The following is a 21,647-nucleotide window of genomic DNA, read 5'->3' on the forward strand; positions in this document are numbered from 1 at the left end:
TATGGGGTGCTCAGCCAATCAAATCATCGCTATGGGGTGCTCAGCCAATCAAATCATCGATATGGGCGGGTACACACAAACACACAAAGCTGGGCATAGTTGCTCATTCATATAAAAAATCACACCCGTGTGAACTGAGTGGTGTAAGGTTTTATATAGCATGATCAGCTGTGGTCTGACGTAATGTCTGACGTTAAAGATCTTTGGCTAGGTAGACTCGTCTTCTGATGTGATGATTTGTGACCATGAAGTTGATTCAGCTGGAGTTTTTGTCCGATGTGAGGTATTATATAAGGTAAGGTATTATATAGCCTGATCAGCTCTGATCTGACGTAATGAAATCACACCTGGATGTGATTTCACAACTGGCTTTTTTTGTGCAGAGAAAATGAGCATGGTTGCTACGGTCATCCAGTTCACCCGGGTGTGATTTAATTACGTCAGAAATTATTTTGAACATAGCAACCATGCTCATTTTTTTCTGCACACAAAAGCCAGTTGTAGGAGTGGTTTACACCACTCAAAAAGTGACACTCCGTTTGATTGAAAGAACAAAATGAGAACATTTAATGGTACTATTAATGGTAACTTCAGTAGGCAACTTAAAACATTGGTAATAATATATTACAGGATATATACAATACGAATCATATTGATATTGCTCTTTGCAGATGGGGGGTAAATTTGTCACCAAAACTAAGTCAACTATATGAATTGTGGAATAAAACTATATTCTACATGGACTATGAGTATGTAAGGGATAATGAACAGCGAGGCAGTGATTATTGAGAAATAAACCCTCATGACTGTGCTGATCAAAATGAATCAGGATTACTACAATTCCTATTTTTAGCCTCAAATGTTTTGGGAAACATTCTTTAGTGCTCTGTTTAGATTTAAAATGACATTGTTTACTTGTCTGCCATGTTGCAAAAAAACACAACGACTGCGAATTGATGTGATCCAGGTGGCTGGTCTATTAATCAGAGCTCTACGTCCATAGCTCAGTGGCCTTGTGGTTAGAGTGTCTGCCCTGAGACTGGGAGGTTGGGGTTCAATCCCCGGCCGGGTCATACCAAAGACTCTAAAAATGGGACCCAGTGACACTTAGCATCAAGGGTTGGATTTGGGGTAAGTCCCTGTGACATACTAGCGTCATGTCCAGGGGATGTACTTGTACATCAAGCTGCCTCACGCTACAGAAACAGGAGATAGGCTCCTGCCCTATGGGCCTCATGGCTCGGCAAGGCTACTTACTACGTCCATAGCAATTGTCTGTTCTTCAACGGTCGGTTCCTCATAGCAGTTCAATGAGTTCATGCTCTTCATAGCAGCGGTCTGCTATCAAGAAATAACAGACACTCATGCATTGAAGGAAGCATGAGGTCAGTCCGTTGCTCTCCCCAGGTTGGCAGAGGGAGTATAGAGCCCAGGATTACATTAGATAATTGACACTGGGTGAAAACAATGGGTTACAAAATCGTGGGATAAAAATTTAAAAAGAAAAGAAATAACAGACCACTGAATGCTACGACTGTCCAATCAGAATACAGCATTCATCCAGGCCATGTAAAATAAGACCCACAATAATTATACTATTTAAATTATAAACTGAATTGTAAACTAAACTCAAAATGTCCATGTCACACACTATAAACAGGGGTTTCCCTTGCTGTTTGTTTAGATAATTTTGTGATTAAGCAAGAATGTGCTTTCTGAAATCCCAATACTTTCAACCGCTTTACCAACAACATATTAGTCATCACTTTCTACAGTTAATCATTGAAACCAGAGAGAGCAGAGTGTGAACCAGAGGAACCACCGCAGGTCACACTCCACAGCAAAGGCTGGGAACCATTGACATGAGGTCACACACCATATAGCACACACACATACACACAGATGCAAGCACATTCAATGCAATGACACACGCTCGCACGGCGCACACGCACGCACAGCACACACACACACTCGCACGCACGCACACATACACAACGCACGCATGCACACAAACACTTACACACACACACTCACGCACACACACATAGTTAGTGACAAACACGCAAGCCTAATCAAGACGGGGGAACTATTGACATGAGGTCAAGACCTCCCCTGCTGCTGGGCTGATTAAACACATTTTTGCCAACCCACACAACGCCACGCTGCCTAATAAAAAGTGCTGTGCTAAGAGGCGGCTGACGGCTGCAATGTTACTTGGAGGGGAGCATCACCGGCTCCAGACGTCCCAGACAGCAGAGCGGAACGGGAGAGACGGAAGTACGACACCCTGCTGCAAAAAGGGCCCCACTTTCACTCTCACCTTCGCAGCATTGCTTGGGGGGGAGCAATCAACCAGCCCACTTATTATCGAGATATGGTCTGTTGTGTGGGTGTATCGGTATGAATGAATATTCCCCACATAGACCCTCCAAGTGGAGGCAAAGGTTGCCTCCGGAGCATGGCGCTGCATAAATCCGCTCCTGAATGAAGGAAAGGGGGGTAAACATTCCTGGACAATGAGACTCTCCTTTACCCCCTACTGTACAGTGCACATATACCCCTCTAAAACCTGCTTACCCACAATGCCACACTCTTGGCTCAATTGCCCGAATAGCCCCCCAGGAACCTGTTCAGTGCCACTACAGGGTAGCACAGCCCCGCTCCTAAAGGGCCACTAGTGTCAGCTATGGAGTAGATACGACCCTTCTGGGCCTTTACTGGTCACATTATATCCAATTCACCGGTCTTAATATGCTTTAATAAGACCTGCTTTGGATTAATTCTCCCTTGAAACCGGTAGTAACACGGCTACTAGGCACATATAAAATTCTACGAACTGAGAGGGGCTGCCAAGGAACTGGGAGGGGGAAAATAGAAATCCTTGAGGACTTGTCCTCACCAGCTGGCTCCTGAGTCCAACACAACGGCCGTGCCATGGCTCTCAGCGCACCAGTAAGGGGAATTGTTTGCTCCGCCGGTAATCACTAATGTGTTTTAGCTGCACAGTATGATTCAGCTCAGGTCATAAAGAACTCGCATGTCACATCCTGAATGGAAGGACAGATTTGCTTTCCCTCCTTCCCCTCAGGTGGACAGGGGACAATGCCCATGTGTTTTTGTTTGAGAGTCGCCGTGTACATTTACTGCACTCCAAGAACCCTTGTTCTCCAGGATTCCGCCATGGTGCTGGTTCTGCGTTCCCTGTTAGGAAAAAACTAGGCGTTTGAGGTGACAGGGGGATTAAATAATATTGTAGGGTTAAATCAACCCAACACAACTAACAGTGCCCAAAGGAAACTCCATTCCAGGACAGTTACTGTTCTCGGTAATGGACAGCGATATGGATCCCATGAGCTCACTCTGCACCTGACGTTATATGAAGCTGGTACCAAAGAAACAGCACCAGTGCAAGTAAACGACTCATAAATATTTCCCCATTTGTCATCCAAGTTTAGATATTTGGAAATAATAAAATAACGGCACAGTGATATTAATACGAAGCATGAATCTCCAGAGTGAACTTGACTCCTGTCCCTTCCTGTGCAGCAGGTGAGGAACATATAATGGGTTTAGGTGACTATGTGTAGACGCTTGTGTCCAGCTGCTGCACCGTGTCATTCAGACAGAGCATTAGCTATGGATTTCCATAACTTAGGGTCCTCCAATCTGACATCTCGCTGCAGCAAATGACTTTAACAGGCGATTAGTTTTTATTGATATATTTATTTATGCAATAAATGTGTTAGCCAGCCACTTTTTCCCCTGTGAAGCCATTTTGTGTTCAGATGAAATGGACTCCGGATACAATTTGCAATCTGGACAGAATCTGTCTTAATTTGGGAATAAAAATGCACACGTTTGTATATATGTCTCCACTTTGTGCATGATTTCCATATGGTCAATTAGTTCTATGTATTAAGACTTGTTTGGCCTGTGATATAAGAGTGTGTCCCTACTCGTTGCTGTGTACATCAATGGCAAACACTCAAGCCCATTTGAATGTTAATGTTTCCAAATTTCCCTCAACCATTGCCCCATTATACAGTTATTAAAACCAGCAAATTATTACAACGTTTATTGTCCACGGAAATGTTATTAGCCCAGCCGATGTCATAACTTCCACTTCTGCCATCTACATTTGACCAAAATGTGTCACTTTGCCCAGTGGCAGTCCAGGCAAATTTGGTGCTACCATTATACAAACTCATTACAACATGAATTTAACGACAGGAGGCTAAATGACTAATCCTTACCAATCAGTTTGTCCCAATTAAGTTACTTGCCCTGCTGAATCCAATCCATGGGAAGCAGGCAGTTCATTTACTGCTCTTAAAAAAGTAAATTGAGAAACTACGGCTAATTTGAAACTTTGCTGCTAAAGACTTTTAATGACAATAAGCAAGAGAGCAGCCATAATTATAACTCTTGTTTTAGCTACGCCACACTGGCTCCCTGTATCTTTTAGAATGGATTTTAAAGTCTCTCTGCTTGTATACAAAGCTCTTAATGGTTTAGCACCTTCTTACATCACTGATTCCCTGTTGTTTTATTTTCCCTCACACAGTATCCTCAGTGTATCCATTTGCATTAACTCAGGGAGTGTACAAATGTAACCAAATGGACCCAGTCTATAATGCCAGGTATTCATTATTTAATTCATCAGCCAGTACCACATGTTCTCAGTGTTTTTACCTTTTCTTTTGAAGAGTCACTGCAGGCGCGATGTGTCCAGGATGTAAACAAAGCTACATGTGGGAGTCAGATGCACGTCTCTCTTTTCAAACACACAAAATAATCTACCGTGACCATCGGTTCAGGAGTTAGGGGCTGTGGAAAAAAGCTTGTTTAGACCAAAAACACAAAAACAAAAAAGCACTAGGGCAAGTGGAGATTTTCATTCAGATGGTGGCGACAAGCGCTCTCTAGTGTTTAACACTGAAAACACAAAATCTTGGCTTTCTCGTCTTTGGCACCCAAAGAGTTTAAAGGCAGCTCCAGACAGCACAGACACTTTGATGCGTCGGAACCCATTGATGAAGAACTGAGCATGTTCGATGGTTGCAGACATCGGGAGCCGTCACTATCCATGTTGTAGTGATGAGAGGGGGTAATGTACTCCACTGTAGTGTACTGTAGAGAGAATCTCTAGTCTGCTCGTCATGTTTCAGGGCTGACTACAGGTGTAGTGTGAACTAGATCATACCAGATCTCAATCTCAACTCTCAATTTCTGTACCAATTGAATTGATCAAGTCCAAAGCAAAGCTAATCGAAAAAATGCTACCAGTGTTTGTTTGTTTTCATTGTGGGATACAGAGAGGTTGCCAGATTATGTGAGTGAAACAAACGACCAGGTCTATGAAAACAAGCCCAAAAGAAGCAACCGGTTTCACCACTTGAGGCCTATTACATCAGCTATTTTCAAAAAGAATCGTGAAAGCAAGCCCGAATAAGCAACTACACTTCAGAACCAAGCCCAAACTAACTTACTATGAATATCAAGCTATGTTACAGGATAACTAGTCCAGTCACTTATAATAAGCAGATCTGGCAACATACTTCACAGTGCAAAAGACCTTGGGTCCTCAACATGTTTCCAAAAGTCTCCCAATACAAAATAAAAGTGGGAAAGCATGCCTTCACCCTCCGAAATGGTGCAACACGTATCAAAATCAAATTAGGCTACTTCAGACGTGGGCTCCTGACGTGTAAACTGAAATCAATCATACCTTTTCTCATAATAAGAAAGACTATTTTTAGTATTTGAAATTGTTGATTTCAACCAAGTATTTGTAATGGTTTTTTATCCTTTTGATAAAAAACCCCCAACAATAGATAGATTAAAAGTGGTGATAATGAAACATATTGTCACCCCGGCTTCACACATTACTCGCTGCAACTCGCATCAATAGGATTTTTTTAAGCAAATGTGTAGGCCTATACACTCCATGTTTAACTCAAAGAGTGAACAAACATGTACCGTCTCGGAATAAAAATGAACACTGAGGATTTTACGGTGTAGCCTGCCATTACCGGTCACCTGTCATACTTAATATGTAAGGGCCAAAGTTTTGGACCCTTCGACCCACCATGAACACATTAGCAGAAAAGCGTATGACAAACAACAGAGGGTCTCTCTCTCCAAATGTACAGCATGGCTCTCAAGGCCTTTGCCTTTATTACATTACCTGTAAGGATAGGATACAGTGCTTATGCATAACATCCTGCTTTTAAAGCATATAGATGGATATCAGTGATCTATACTGTTTAGAGCCCACCGGGCCATTTCCTGTCAGTGGTTTCACTTGTTGGTCCTTTGAAGCAGGATTTAATAATAGGACCCAACAGAACTAATGAAAATGCTCTCTGTCAGATTAAAAGGGAGCTTCAGTCTCAGCCACCTAACCACATACGGTACAGACGTAAAACACTCACACGAACATGCACGCGTGTGCATGCACACAGACAGACAGACAGACACGCATGCACACAAACACACGCATACGATTACGTGCGCATACACAATATCCTTTAAAGCTACCTCAGACTACAGAAGTGGTTTACAGAAGTCGGGAACAGGGACGACATTCTTTTACAGATGTTTGTTAAGAACGCGCCGATCTTCTGTGTTCTACGACGACACAACAGTCAGACCGCCATCGACGTCAGGCCCTTCCACACAACACAATTAGGGGTCACAAGGGTCGCCACAACTGCCGTGCTGGTATCAGTGGGAACACAGTTGAGGGGAAACAAGAGATCCATTCACTGTTAAAATGTGCGACAGAAATCCTCCGAGGTGCCTTTATTTCTTTCCACTGCAGACGTCGTAATGTGTGTGTTTTAGTGGTGCTGGTGGTCTTCTGCTTAATGAATCCACTTCAGTGCAGTTCCTCTCCTTAAGCCTTTAGGTTTAATCCCCCCAGTCTGGAGCAGTGACAGTCTGGCCCAGGGGATGACATCTGTGAATCGTTCATTAACTTGTAACTAGCAGCAGATGTCTTCTTAACACAACTCACTACATCTACTCTTTATTTCATTCAGTGCAACAGTGCGTTTTTTCTTTGTTTGGTTCACTTGCAGGCTAGCTGCACCCAGTAGCTTGTCAACCTTACTTGCACATTATAGTGTTATTTGCGAGGAATATCCAATTTTATGTCAACGATGAGATCTGAATATGATTTGGCTGCAGCGTTGTGCAGTGCTGTGGATTATGATTATATGTTGGTGAAAGTGAGTAAATGTCCCAGTGAAATAGACCAAGGGACCAGTGTGTGGACACCTGTGAAAGATGTTCAGATACCCGTCAAGCTTGCGGAGTCTGGCTTGATTTAAACCTTGGTGGTGTGCCGGTGTCACGCACCAAAAATGGAAGATCTACAAGCTCACAATGTGTTGCAGGCAGCATGCGTACTGTAGTATAGGCAGCATAGTGAGTGGGATATCTCAACACTGATCAGCCTCCCTATGGAAATATCATGTGTGACTTCAGAGGGTTAGCAGGGGCAGGAAGCCTGTGGTCTGTGTCTCTCAGAATGATATATATGACACAACATGATTCATTTGCTACTGTGCGTCCATAAGCTGTCTGGCAGATTTGGCCTCACATTTTTTAACGGGCAATGATTATACAGTATGGATCTCTGGCTTAATTGGCCGTGACGTGCACTAAAACATTGCGCCTTTGGCATATACCAGGCAGCATTAGTCTGAAGGGGACTTTTATATATCTTTACGCAATGTTCCGTGGGCCATGAAAATGACTGAGAGTGTGACGTGTTTCTCATAAAGAGGTGGATGAATGGGTGTGTGTGTGTGTGTGTGTGTGTGTGTGTGTGTGTGTGTGTGTGTGTGTGTGTGTGTGTGTGTGTGTGTGTGTGTGTGTGTGTGTGTGTGACGGAAGACAGTCCCACAGCCAAGTACGTCAGTCAGTGCATTACATGATGAGGTTGGAAAGCTACGGGCCACCGATGACATCCTCGCCAGGCACCGTCGACGAGGACACGTCATACCTTCTTACAAGGCCGCCGCGCTGTCGTCACGCTGTTCACGGCCCAATTGACCAAATCCAATCCTTTAATTGGCTTGAAGTAAGCACTTCTGTCTCACGCAGTGCGACGTGATTGATTTCACGAGTGTTTCAATAATTAATGCATAAGTGGATTAATAATGGAGTGTAGAGTGAGATGACAGCAGCGGGTGTTTAGTTTAGCGTCATGGCATGAACAGTAGCCCGGTGATTCTCAAAGTTTTGAATTTCTAGGGCCCCCCACCCCAGTTTGATATGCATTATTAGGCATACCATTTCTTATATCTGGAACTCCAATTTATTCTACACCGTCAACATCCTCAGGAACCCGGGCATGCCTTGCCAAAAGGAACCTTACTCGTCCATTTGGTTGTACTCCTTCAGAGTTACAGCACCTTATCTCCTCAAGGACCCCTACCGGTCCCAGAACCCCACGTTTAGAACCAGTGCAGTAGCCTACAGACAATACTGAACAGCTTCATCACAGAGTCACATGAAATGTATTTTAATAAAACACAATGTACACATATGCAGTCCTATGACCATATATTTTGCTGGATCCTGAAATATTAAATCTAGAATATGTCAAACGATGCATACTTTTTTTTTTAATCCTCAAAGCATTTAAATCAGTAGATGAGGTCAAATGGATGTGATACGGCACTTTGCTCGACATACCAGACAGAAAACCTTTTTCCACTTTTTAAAGATAATGTGTATTGGTATAAGGATTTTAAAGAATATTTCAGCACATAAGAGTAACAACAGTATGAGGCAAAAAAAATCTCACCGAACACAAAAGTACAAAATAGAATTAATAAATAAATCAAATATATACCATATAAATGTAATAGCTAGGTGGTGGCTATGTTTATTATTTAGTTTTTAATCTGTTTAATTCTGTAGCTTGGTATTACAACCTTTTTCATCTCTAAAACATTTACAACTGTGAACGTCTCAATACTGAAAATACAGTAATAGGTTTTTTTCATAATTAGATAAACTCACCCACTATGTACACATGAGTTCGTTGCCATGCTAGTCAAACAACTACATTTCTTCTTTTTTATCCACACTATACAGTTAGAGCATAAAGCGGTCTGAACGTAAACAGTTTGTGCTGAGAATAAAATACTTTGCAACTATGCATGGTATTTCTTAACATTACTCTCAAAAATGTACATAACATAAAGGCCATACGTGGGACACTCTGTCTCCGTCAGAGGGAGCGTTAAGGGTAGCTTTGACATAAATACAGGAAAAAAAGTCTTTTAGTTCAAGATGTCAGTTACATGTCCATCAGCGTCATTTGCTTAAGCCAAACTTCTTCTTATCATCGTGCCCCTTCTTCTACTTCTTCTTCTCCCTCACGTCCTCATCCCTCCTTTCTTCTCCTCTGTCAGGATCCTCCATTGTCCCCCCCTCCCTTCCCCCAGACACAATTAGCTTGCCCACTCCCTTTACTATACCTCTAATAACAATGTCCACTTCACTCTCCTGCTCTCTGAACTCCTCAGTCTGTGGTGCCCCCTCTGGTTTTCCATCAACTCGGATGTGCACGAAGGGAAACAAGTCTTCTACGAGTTCTACACTGTGTAAGGGGCACGGGCGGGGGCAAAGGTGGGGCGTTGCTGAGGTCGACTGGTCGCCGTTACATCGGGGGTGTTGGTGGGGTTGGGTGTTGGGGGAGCAGCGGGAGGCAGCGAGACCGAGCGTTATGTTTAGTATCGATACTGCGACTGTACTGTAGCGCCATGGTGTGACGGGTTGAGTTGTGTTTGAACCGTGCGCCGGGGCAGAGTTGGTAGTTGGGGGGGGTGGGTGTTGGTTGGATGGATGGGTGGGTGGGTGGGACAGGAGTCGTTGGTCAGGGTGTTTGTGGAGCAGCAGCTAGCAGCTTTGCGTCAGTTCCTTGTTTCCACGGGGGAGCCTCAGTCCTCATTGGCTGGAGCGCACGGAAGCCAGGTGGTCGCTGTGTTGGTTCTGAGCCCGAAACCGGAGCCTCTGCTTGTTGTTCTTCTTCTTTGGTTCTTTGGATCGGTGCTTGCCTGATCCTCCTAGAAAGAGAGGGAAAACATGTTTTATTATTCTGATTAATGGTTGCGGCCCATGTCAATGCAATTCGTTTTTTTTTTGCGTTGCCATTGATACAATGATTTGTTGAGCCAATATCTCTACGCCTACACCCCCCACCAACCCATGTACTTTTATTCAACCCAGCATTTTCACTGTCACTGCTGGGGAATACAGTGGGGAGAGATGTTGGTATACGGTAAGTTGCATAACTCTTTCCAAGTTGGAAAGGTCTTCCAGTCCAGGGTTAATGCATCCCAGGTTTCACTGGGGCAGGAAAGGCATGCACAGGGAACCGATATTTTACTTAAGTAAACATAGAAATACTATTGTACTGTAGTCAAGTAAAAAGTACAATATTTGCCTCTGAGATGTACCAATAGAAATACTCAAGTAAAGTAAAAAAATATCACACCCGTGTGAAGTGAGGGGCACTCTTATCATCTTACAACATCATGATGTAAAACAAACATTGAGACAAAACACAAAATCAAATTATCTTTATTGTTAATGGGATTTAATGTTTGTGTTAGGGACAAAACAAACATTAATTTCTCTTCATTGTCAATGGCGTTTTTAAAACAAACATTGAACTAAAAACAAACATTAAACCTGTATATACAGTAGGAGGGGCTAGCGCCCCTCAAAAATACCTACAAAAAATGGTACTTAAGTATACAGCATTTGAATACATATACTTAGTTACTTTCCCCCACTGTGGGGAACCAAGTTCCTGTGCTCATGGAACCTTGTGTGGTAGAGGTTCTTGTTAGGAGGGCTATCTATGACAGAGCGGCTACTGAACCACAGGACAGCCATCTGGCTGCCAAAGGCCACAAATAAGATAAGGAGATGTGTGAATATGAGATGTGTGTGTGTGTGTGTGTGTGTGTGCGTTGCTTGCGTGCGTGCGTGCGTGCGTGCGTGCGTGCGTGCGTGCGTGCGTGCGTGCGTGCGTGCGTGCGTGCGTGCGAGGGCGAGTGAGTGTGAGGGAATTTAAGGGAAAAGAAAATTTGATGCGGGGGAAAAGTGAAGTAAGGCTTGGATGATTAGATAGTATCTGGACCCTGATGTGGAACACAAAGAAACAAGCCATGTCACGGTTCACTGAGGGGGAAACAGCGAAATGCTACAAAAACATTTTGTTTCAAGCAGGGGCTTTATTAGTTTGAACCTATTTCTGTAAGGAAAGTTATGTGTTTAATATGTGGCATTATCTCTAATGCCTCTCTAATTGGGCTGGCTAAATAGGGACACTTTGAACACCTCCAAACAAGACATAGACATTTACTTTGAGGGCAGCAAGTGTTAATGTTTATCGAGTTATCGTGTTTAACGGACGAAAAAATGTAAGCCTAATGAAAAAGGGAAAATTCAGCACATGAACAGAGGCTTTTATTGCATTTTGTATCACTATTTTATTATCGGACTGTGCACGCTATCCAGTTGAAGTGGTTCTCCAATTCAAGATTTGTATTTGCTACATCTGATACACAAGTACAAGAGAGTACAATTCTTTGGATTTTGGTCCCTGTGGCAACAATAGCAAAAATGTAAGTAAGTAAGTAAGTAAGTAAGTAAGTAAGTAAGTAAGTAATAGTGAAATATAGTATTAACAAATAGGAAAAGAGTAGAGTAAAGGGGAAGTGGGACGTAATATTTGTACGCATTTTATGGCTGCCATGGATGATAATGAGTTAGTCTAGGGGTCTCAAAACCTTTCCATGATCCCCTAAATAGCCATAGCCTGCTCTGGCTACAGCCCCCCATTGCGAAATGTTTTTAGAAATAGATGGTCTACAAGCTCACACCGCATTTCGATGCAATGTGTTGTGAGCTCGTAGATCTGCTGTTTTAACCTTTGTGGACCCTTTTGACAACAATGACGTGCTCAAAATAGGGGCGCTAGGTTGAAAGTGGTTAAACAGGCACAATAATCTAATGAACTTGTTCAGATTTTAAATTACATTTTCTCATATATTTTATGATTTTATTTTGTTTGTCTCTCCTTCCAATTGCTCACCCCCCCAACCAGCCCACCCACCCCTGGCGGTCACAATCTTGCACATTGTCGGTGGAATATTGCGGACACACCCAGATCAGTAACACCACGCTGATGGTTTAGGCTCACAATACTTGAGAATCTTGGCACTCAAAGGATGTTAGTGCCTGCATGAAACTGCGAGCCACTAACTACTGGGTAGTTATTGGCCAAATAGGGGCCATAGATTCTAATAACGATGTGGCTTCCCTGTCCAATCTTGGTGTGTCTACAATTTACGCATTTAACAGACACTCTTTTACAGAGCGAGTGCGAGCGTAAGTGGCACGAACCCTGACAAATAACAGAATGGACAAATACAGTCAATAGAGTTCCAAGAAATCAATTAAGTGCTACAAAGTAACTAGGATACCAGGTAAACATCAAACCCAACACTTGTCTAAACAGCATAATTCACTCAACAACATAATTCACTGAATTAGTTTTGCCATGCAGTGAATTGTGATTGGTCAAATTGTATGGGGACATTCAGACACACTGCACATAATTATAAAGTAGCATCCTTTAGGGTTTGTTGGGGTATTTTGCAAAACTTGCAGATTTTGCACATTATGTGAAATGTGTCCTCTGCATTTACCCATCCTAAATATTAGGAGCAGTGGGCACTACTAACCACTGGGGGATGGGATAGCAGATCGACAACATGACGTGTTGTGAGGAAGATTTAAGATTGGTTATTTTCGGTTGTAACTCAGGTCAGTTTTACTAAGAATAGCGGGTTTCAGTGGTTATTATAGTGCCAGGGAAACAGTGTCTTCTGCTTCTTCCTAAGGGACACCAGGCGGAATATACCATGCAGCAACCATCTCATACCATGCAGCAACCATCTCATACCATGCAGCAACCATCTCATACCATGCAGCAACCATCTCATTGCCAGACGGGCGGTCTTTGGCCACACTGTATAAAGCCAGGCCCAGCTGTATACTAGTATCTCAATAACTCACTGTCAAATGCATTTGAATAATATTCTATTTTGAAAGAGACATGTGAGACAAAACAATTTATGGGGCTGTTAATTGAAACGGCAAACAAAGCTTTTCAGAGCCATTTCCTGCCATTAATTTAATCTTGCTCATTTGAGTCACGTTGCCACCCTAAGCCAAGGTATTCATGTCCCCTGCATGTACACAACGCCAACGTTGAAAATATCTTGCTGAAAATGCGCTACTCTCCGAATCAGCGGCTTTCTCGTAAAAAAAAGCCATCTCACATCTGTTTGATAAAAAATCCCATGCCTTCAAATTGAAAAACATTAACAGAGCACTTGTTATGCTTGTTTAGTAAATGTCTCTTTAGATTTTTTGGGTGAGTTGGAGTATGATTACGGCTGCTATTACAGACACAAGACTCAAAGGCATTTGGCCTATAGGTTTCCTTTCCTAATTGCTATTTAAAGAGGTCATTTTCATTCAAAACAGTGTTGCTATGTGCTGCATAAACATGGCCTTCAATGCAACCAGCTCAACATGAATTACGTTTGACGGCAATAAAGTGCATGGTACAGTATTAAACTCCCACTGTAACAAGGCAAAGCCCACATGGGCCATTCCTGGGACACAAGGCTACATTTACACAGAAGAAAAGGCAGCATTTACGGCAATTGCGTGAAGCACAAATAAATGCGCGAGAGTTAAGTTAAAAGCCTACTGTAGCTTTCCTGGCTAGTTCAGGGCCGGGCAGGAGATCTGTAATCCAAACCGCTTTACGAACTCTGTAACACCACTTACAACACTACAAGATTGCAGTGGCAATGCCCTTCGGTTTCATACCTAAGCGACAGGAAAGAAACCAATTCAACCGCTTTGGTTTTAAGACTGAGCTGTTGAGTTTGGGATCTGGCAGTAATAGGGTTGTTTCTGTTTTTATTGGTGTACTAATATCCGCTTACAGACATTGTCCTATTTACAATCCTGCAAGCCAAAAGAAATCTGTGGTGATACGACTGCAAGACAAAACCTGGGCCAACGATTGTATCGGTTCAAAAAAAGTCTCCTGCACACACAGCCGTGGGACTATATTTCATAAACCCAAGTTCTCGGTGATGACAGCTAGAGGGCAACCAACACCAAGGCTCCAACGCTTCTGATACAATGCAAGTGAGATGGAGTATCATATCAAGGACTTTCCTTTAGGGCACAATGCTCTCTGAACACCAAGCTTTCATCATCTCATATTTACAACCGATGTAATCACTTAAACTGATTACCAGGGTTCACAGAAGAAACTGTTTAATTTATCCGGAAAGAAATGATTAAGTCATCTCAGTTGCTTGCAAAGACCAGGAACAAATTCATAAATCTTAGAGCACGTAAAGATAATTTTGTCTTGGAAGGCACAGCATGTCTGAAATCATTCTCTGTCTTCTTTCAAAGTCATAACTGGCACTGTAAGAATTAGGTTGGGCTGCCAAAGACAGAGTAGTTCTTTTATCACAGATATGCAATGTTTTTCAATTTGGCTGGATTTAGTGTCACTTCAGCAAACCTTAATGAAATGTTTGTTTTCTCTTTGTAGATAAAAAATCTTCTTCTGCCAGCAAGACATTTGTGTTTGAGTTTGCATTGAAAGTAAGTAAAACAAATAAACAGTAATCGCATAAACAATCTAAATGTTTGGAATTTCTGAATCAGAAGCAGACAATCGTGGGATGGTTGTTTACAAAGATGATGTGTGTGTGTGTGTGTGTGTGTGTGTGTGTGTGTGTGTGTGTGTGTGTGTGTGTGTGTGTGTGTGTGTGTGTGCGAGCGTGCGTGTGTGCGTGCGTGCGTGCGTGCGTGCGTGCGTGCGTGCGTGCGTGCGTGCGTGCGTGCGTGCGTGCGTGCGTTTGTGCGTGCGTATTCGCGTGTGCTTTGTGTGTATGTATGTCTGTGCATGCATGTGCCCCACATCCACCCATCCATAAGCATGTGCTATAAGCTTTCATATCAACTACACGTGTCTGTGGGAAATACTTCCAGTGTCACTTGCAATCGTATCAGCTGCCGACGCACCTGGCAAAGGAAGATTAACCTTCCCTACGTTGTACTCGGGTGGAAGTTCCACTCTGACCTTTCGCGACCGGACATTCCAGAACCAGTGCGAGTGGGATCCGCCACTTTTTCATTTTGCAGTGGTCTTTTCATCTAAACCTCAGCGCCCTATCCCACCCCATCACTCACTGTCCCGCCGTACCCTTCTGTACCCCTCTGCTGATATCCCAGGCCTTCAGCGATAATGACTTCATGCAGCTGGATATCCAGCGAGGAGATAAGTCTTATTCGATGTATGGTATTATTAAATGCTCCAGCATACGTATCTCTTTGTGGAAAGTCAATGCAACTGACGTGTATGTCTAACTGATGGGCTAACAGATAATCAATCAAATCTATATCCAAGGGGGAAGGAATCCAAAGCCAAAACTCCCCTCGTCTGTTTCAAACATAATATCTTTGTTTTGGAAAAGGAGACCCTAGCTGAAGTAAATACCCCCCCCCCCCCCCCCCCCCCCCCCCACACACACACACACACACACACACACACACACACACACACACACACACACACACACACACACACACACACACACACACACACACACACACACACACACACACACACACACACACACACACACACACACACACACACACACACACACACACACACACACACACTGCCCGGCAGAAGAGAAGAGAAAAGGCAGATTTCCTTTGTGATTGGACTGGCCTGCATGCTGCTATTTCTGGGGTGTATGTGTACATGCAAACCTATAATCACAGAGGCCATGACCTAATAAAAAGAGCAATGCACAGACTACTGGCCGAGCCAAGTGCATGATTTCATCCACCAACTGCCCCCGGCGGCAGAGCAGAAATCGAAGGCCTAATCTTATCTCCATTGCTTGCGGTTTGAGGAAAGATCGATGGCTGACCTCGAGAAGGCATTAAGACGTACGGTAAATGGGCTCCGATGCTCCTGACAAAAACCTCTCGTCCTCTCCCTATCCCTCCTTTGGACTCTGACGACCTCAAGACCGATGCATAGCCTCTCATAAGAAAGGGGGAAGTGGAGAATCAAAACAATTCTGGAGATCATTCTGATGGACTTAGTACGGTAAAGCTGGAATTTTTCGGTGGCTCGTCTTTTTCATAAACAGGCCAAAGCAGAGGCCATTATTTGCGAGGGAAGGAGAGAACTACTGGCGCCAGTGAGATTTGATTTCAGTGGCAGAAATTGGATTAGCAGCCATTAAGGGCCTCCTCACACATACATTTATAATGCCGTGAAGGGGAACGGATCTGCAGCCAGCCAGCGCTCTCCTCACTCACGCGCACGCACGCACGCACACACACACGCACACACACACTCTCTCTCTCTTCGGTCTGGAAACAGATAGACTCCTTTAACACTGTCCTATACTGCTTTAATTTAGTTGTTTTAGAAGTTGTTCAGACAGGCAGGATCCAACGTGACCCATGGTTCATATACAGATGTAGGCCTTGGCAACATTAATGCAAAGCCTGGTAAATGGTGCATTTATATAGCGCCTTTATCCAAGGCGCTTTACATAGATTGTGCATTACATTCACCCATTCACACACACATTCATACACCGATTGCGGTGGAAGCCATGCAAGGCACCAACCTGCACATCGGGAGTAATTTGGGGTTCAGTGTCTTGCCCAAGGACACTTTGACATGTAGACAGGAGGAGCCGGGATTCGAACCGCCGACCCATGGATCATTGGACGACCTGCTCTACCTCTTGAGCCACAGTCGCCCTGCATTACTAAAAGCTAATTTATACTTCACGATCGCATTGCATAACTTTGTATCACATATGGATTACTTAGCACCCCCAGTTTGGTATGTATTATAGGTCTCAAACTCAGTGTTAAATACATGTGGAACCAAATAGACAGGTCTGTCTGGTTCCATTTGTACACTTTTAGATTTACAGAAGGGTCCTAAATATATATCAATCATTTATTGTAGCTGGGTGCCTCCTGGAACCCCGTCAAGGTCCCCTGGGGGTCCCCGTACCCCACATTGAGAATCAGTGGATTAGATTTAACACAATCAATGTGGCGTGTATGTGGCTGCTCTCATTCCACAGTATGCTGGAAAATGCACGGTGACTTGTCATTCTCTAATTTCAGTTCTTTCTTCAGCTGTCTCCATGCCGGGAAAAAAAAGTTATTAAATCAAGTTAACAAAACTGTAACAAAACTCAACAAGTGTTGAGTTAGAACAGAACATAAATCAAAGATGAAGATGGTGATGAAATGGAAATGACGAGGATTTAACTGAGAGACGGGGAATTTTTGGAAAAAGGAAAAAATACTGGGAAATAATGGAAGAGATTTATTATGTCTGAAAATGTGGGCCATTACGTACAAAGGACAATCTTTTTATAAGAAGCTCATTTTGCCATCCAGCTGACAAGAAACTGCACAGTGTCATTTAGTCCTAACAAGATTACTCTGGATCATACAGTATCTTCTGCTCGCTCTCTCTCTCTCTCTCTCTCTCTCTCTCTCTCTCTCTCTCTCTCTCTCTCTCTCTCTCTCTCTCTCTTCCCTCATGCTCTGCTCGCATTCACAGAGCTGCTTAGTAAGAATGATTTAAAACATATGCATTCCCGGTTTAAAAAGCTAAATGTCGGGATTAGGTGGGTCATTATTTTCTCATCTATGGCCCGGTGGAGGACCCGCCGAGATTAAAAAGCAGGTTAGCTCACCGCTTTACCCTTTGAAGCTCTCTTTCGCTGACAATAAGTAGAGGTGAAAACCCAACTCGGAGATTAGCGTCTCTAAGCGGAGAAGCCCCGGTGAAGCATGCATGAATGACACAGTGATTAATATGCCCAATGGTCAACGCGGACAGCGTGTTTTTTTTTCCCCCTCTGGAGACAGTCACACCAGACGGTGCCCACAACCTGTCCAGGAGGGATGAGGGAATAGTACAGTACAGACCATGAAACCCTACACTTAGCTTCTGGGTTCAAGTCTATCAATCTTCGCCAGAGAGTTAACCTCCCATCACCAGACTTTCCACCGCTATACCAGAGAGTTAAGAGACTGCCGTGCAATCAATGACCAAGCCTCCACCAACCATCTCATTTGAGAAAGAAAAGACTAGATTGGTATACTGCAGCTGCAAAGACCTTAATAAACATCAGGCAGGCCTCTTATCTCCTCGGCCAGCCCTGACATACTTTGCTGTTATGAGTGCACTAATGAGAGGTTCTGTACTTTACCTGTAAATATTTAGCCAAGAGTCTGACTCCTAAATCACTACACTGTTTCAACTACAATACTAGCCACACCGTAAAATCCTCAGTGGTAATTTAACTTTGAGAAAGAACCGAGAAGAAAAAACCCACTAAATCGAACCCTGTCATGTAACCATACATACAGGTCCATTTAGCTCCATGTATAGCATACAAGAAAGCCCTGAAAAGACTAATTTTAGGAATCAAAACAACAACTGCCAGGCAAGTCACACATTACCAACTATTTTTTATCTAATTTAAATCGGAACCTCCCTCCACCACACTGGCTTCACTTAACCGATGGTGTCACCAGGGCGAACGTCAGCAGGCCAGGCGGTGAGCAGGCGCGATGACTGGCCCGCTGCGTCTGATGCGCCTGGAGACCACACGGCCCACAGAGAGAGAGAGCGGCACAACCTCATCTGTGGTCTGCTATCTCCCGACTGACTCACCCCACACATCTGGGCCTAAATATATGGAGCTCTCCTGCCCCACGGGCAAACGGGGTAAATGAGGGATAATTAGCCTTAGTTGACTTTAATGAATGGCTTAATGTTGTGTTTTGTTTCTGATGAGCGAAATGTAAAGCTCTTGCGTTCATCAAAGGGGAACCGCGCGCCGATGTTTCTGGAGGCCGGCCGCCTGTGTTTGTTTTCTGTCCTCGCTGCACATACAGTATCTCCACTCGATGAGGAGTGGCGCAAGATTGAACCAGGGTTCCAATTTAGAAGATCAAGAAGAGAACACGGGGATGTAACAAATTCATCCTTCTAGCGAGGGAAGTTATTACAGATGTCAGCTGGGTTTGGGTTTTTGCTCAAACAGAGGAGATATGGGCCACAGCACAACACAAGCTTTCATTTTGGCAACTTGAATATCAAAATTAGATCTCATTCGAAAAGAACTAAACTAAACAAAAAAGCTTTGATGGATTTTTATACTTCCCGCACAACGTGATCTAAATGCCTTTAGGGAGTAGCTGTGATTAGCCGTTCATCTCAGTTTCAAACATAGTATTTTCATAATAAAATGAATTCTTTCCAAAGACACTGTTGACAATATAGTGTATATTTTTCACTCTGGCTATTCTGGTACAACTGTACCGTAGCGCTCTCTTTGTCTAGACTGTATTAACAGCGATGGCCTCTGTGATTCATTATCTTCGCCATGCTATTAAAGTAAAGGCTAATGAAAATGGGAATTGGCATTGCAACTAAAGACAGCAAGCGTTCGTTCACATGCTCCACCTTTTCCTTTTCAAACAATCTTTGGCACCCTCCAACTTAGAAAATGAAGCGCTCCCTCACTCCAGAGGACCACATCCATCTCCCTTACGACGCATAAAAACACCACCTCACTGGGCTTAACTGTACACTTTTAAAAAAGCACGCTCACACTGAGAACGGATCCTGCCAAAAAAATCGGATCCCGCCAAGGAGGTGACCTCTTCACACCGCTGTTAAACAGCTTGTTGGATGGAACATTTGTTTCTCATTTGGGTGAGGTGAATCTGCATTTCCAGAGCCTGCTGGTGGTGTTGACTTGGACCGGGTCTTAAGCTTGGGCCTCGGGGCAGTGGGCGTCAACCCCCAACGGAGCACCCATCTAGCTTGGGGGATTTACCTGTCTCGATCCCCTCCTCCTGCTGAAACAATCCTGCCGCATTAACGATAACCCACCCCATTTTACAGAGAGGAATAAAAAGTCTGTTAACACAGCCATGAGCGGGGCAAGCAATAAGAGGTAAAACTCTTGGGACCCACCGTAGGGCCAGAGGGGAGCTGCAAGGGTTTGTACAAGCAAGCATTCAGGGTGCTGTCCGCAAGGCCCTCCATCGCACGCACATAAACAATCTGTTCTTGCTATGAGCCACTAACATCCTATGCATATACACTGAGCCTAGTAGCTTTATAACCATGTAAGCGTGTACCAGAGTATGCGTAAGGCATGCGAGTGCATCACGCACGTGGAAATATTAAGACTATGTCAACAGTGTGTCCTCATTACATCATGGCTATACTGAGCGCGGCGTGTCACAGGAGGGACACATCAAGGCGACACGGTCTGACCCGGTCCGTCTGGGTGTCGTGGGGGGGTAGCAGCCCGCTAACACCCTCTGATCTACAGCCCCGTGTTCTCCGAGGGTCTCGGGAGGAGCGGACGGGGTGGTGTTTAGGAGGAAATTGTCCAGCATGATTGGTTCTTTATTATTTCATTTCTCTGCAAGGCCTTTCATCCCTCCTCTCTCTGCTGGGAAACCCTGTGAGGAAATCCCTCTCATGTCCGGACACGGAGCGCTAGCTGCGACCGTCCTAGAAAAACACGACCAGGGCCCTAACGAGCAGGGAGCCAAGATAAGTCAGACGGGGCTTAGCTTCTAAAGCCAGAGACAGGGGCCGTCCGGATCATGCCGCAATCCCTGCGCAATGTCTGTTGATGGGGGAATCAAGCGTATAGCCACTAGCCGGCCTCTTTTTGTGTGTGTGTGTGTCTTCGTTGATTCTGTTTTTCTAACTCAGGAATGCCACTGTCGCTCGATCCCCTCAGAGGATAATACACTCATGAAGCCTAACGAACGGCACATCTTTTGATAAAAATAGTTCACTACTTCACAGAGCTGGAGGTGTGGGGGAGGCGCCACGTTGGATGTAGTTTGCGAAGCTCCTGTTGCGCGTGGTGGGACCAGTGGGGGTGGAAGGGTCTAGAGCTGAGCCAGGATGGGCCTGATCCTCTCTAAGGCCTGCGTTTCATCAAACGCCTGTCAAACGCCGGGGGGAGACAGACAGCTGATTGGCTTTGACAGATCCCATCGCAGACACGAGACACAGGAGTCACCGCCGCTCAAACAGCGCACCGGCTCCTCTCCGACTCTCTAACCAGGAACCACTCATCCAGTCCTGTCAATAATCCCTGCCCCTCACCACTCACTCAAACACAAACAGAGGGCTTTGCCGGCATATGGGAGACATTTTCTTGTTGTTTTTAGCTGTGTTTGATTACAGTGCAATTTCATCGGTCATTTCAGGGTCTCACCTCGACAAGGGGAGGCCTGTGTACCGAGCAGACAAGCAGATACATCAATCAGAGCTGAAGCATGAAGGTAACAGAAGGAGAGGCAATTGAATCAAAGTGCGTCAAGGCCCGGTGTAGTTCTGGTCCTGTACCAGCATGGCCACCCATCAGGATAGAGGCTCCATGTTTAACCCACTAAGACCTGAGGCCCATTCA

The 21,647-nt window shown here is 44.3% G+C and overlaps 1 protein-coding gene across 2 annotated transcripts in view; it reads right to left on the minus strand.

Annotated features, from left to right (window-relative positions):
* Positions 1-9,950: 9,950 nt before the first annotated feature.
* rspo2 (R-spondin 2) overlaps positions 9,951-21,647 on the minus strand; it is a gene marked incomplete at its 3' end in the record, with an annotated part of 65,952 nt that continues 54,255 nt past the window's right edge. Inside the window, exon 5 of one of the 2 annotated variants that reach the window (XM_079504590.1) lies at positions 9,951-10,085. In XM_079504590.1, the coding sequence (XP_079360716.1) occupies positions 9,967-10,085 (119 nt within the window). The remainder of the gene's footprint in view (positions 10,086-21,647) is intronic. The other variant, XM_079504591.1, reaches the window with a different exon arrangement.

The sequence above is a fragment of the Electrona antarctica genome, assembly GCF_951216825.1.
Source record: "Electrona antarctica genome assembly, chromosome: 6".
Taxonomy (NCBI): domain Eukaryota; kingdom Metazoa; phylum Chordata; class Actinopteri; order Myctophiformes; family Myctophidae; genus Electrona; species Electrona antarctica.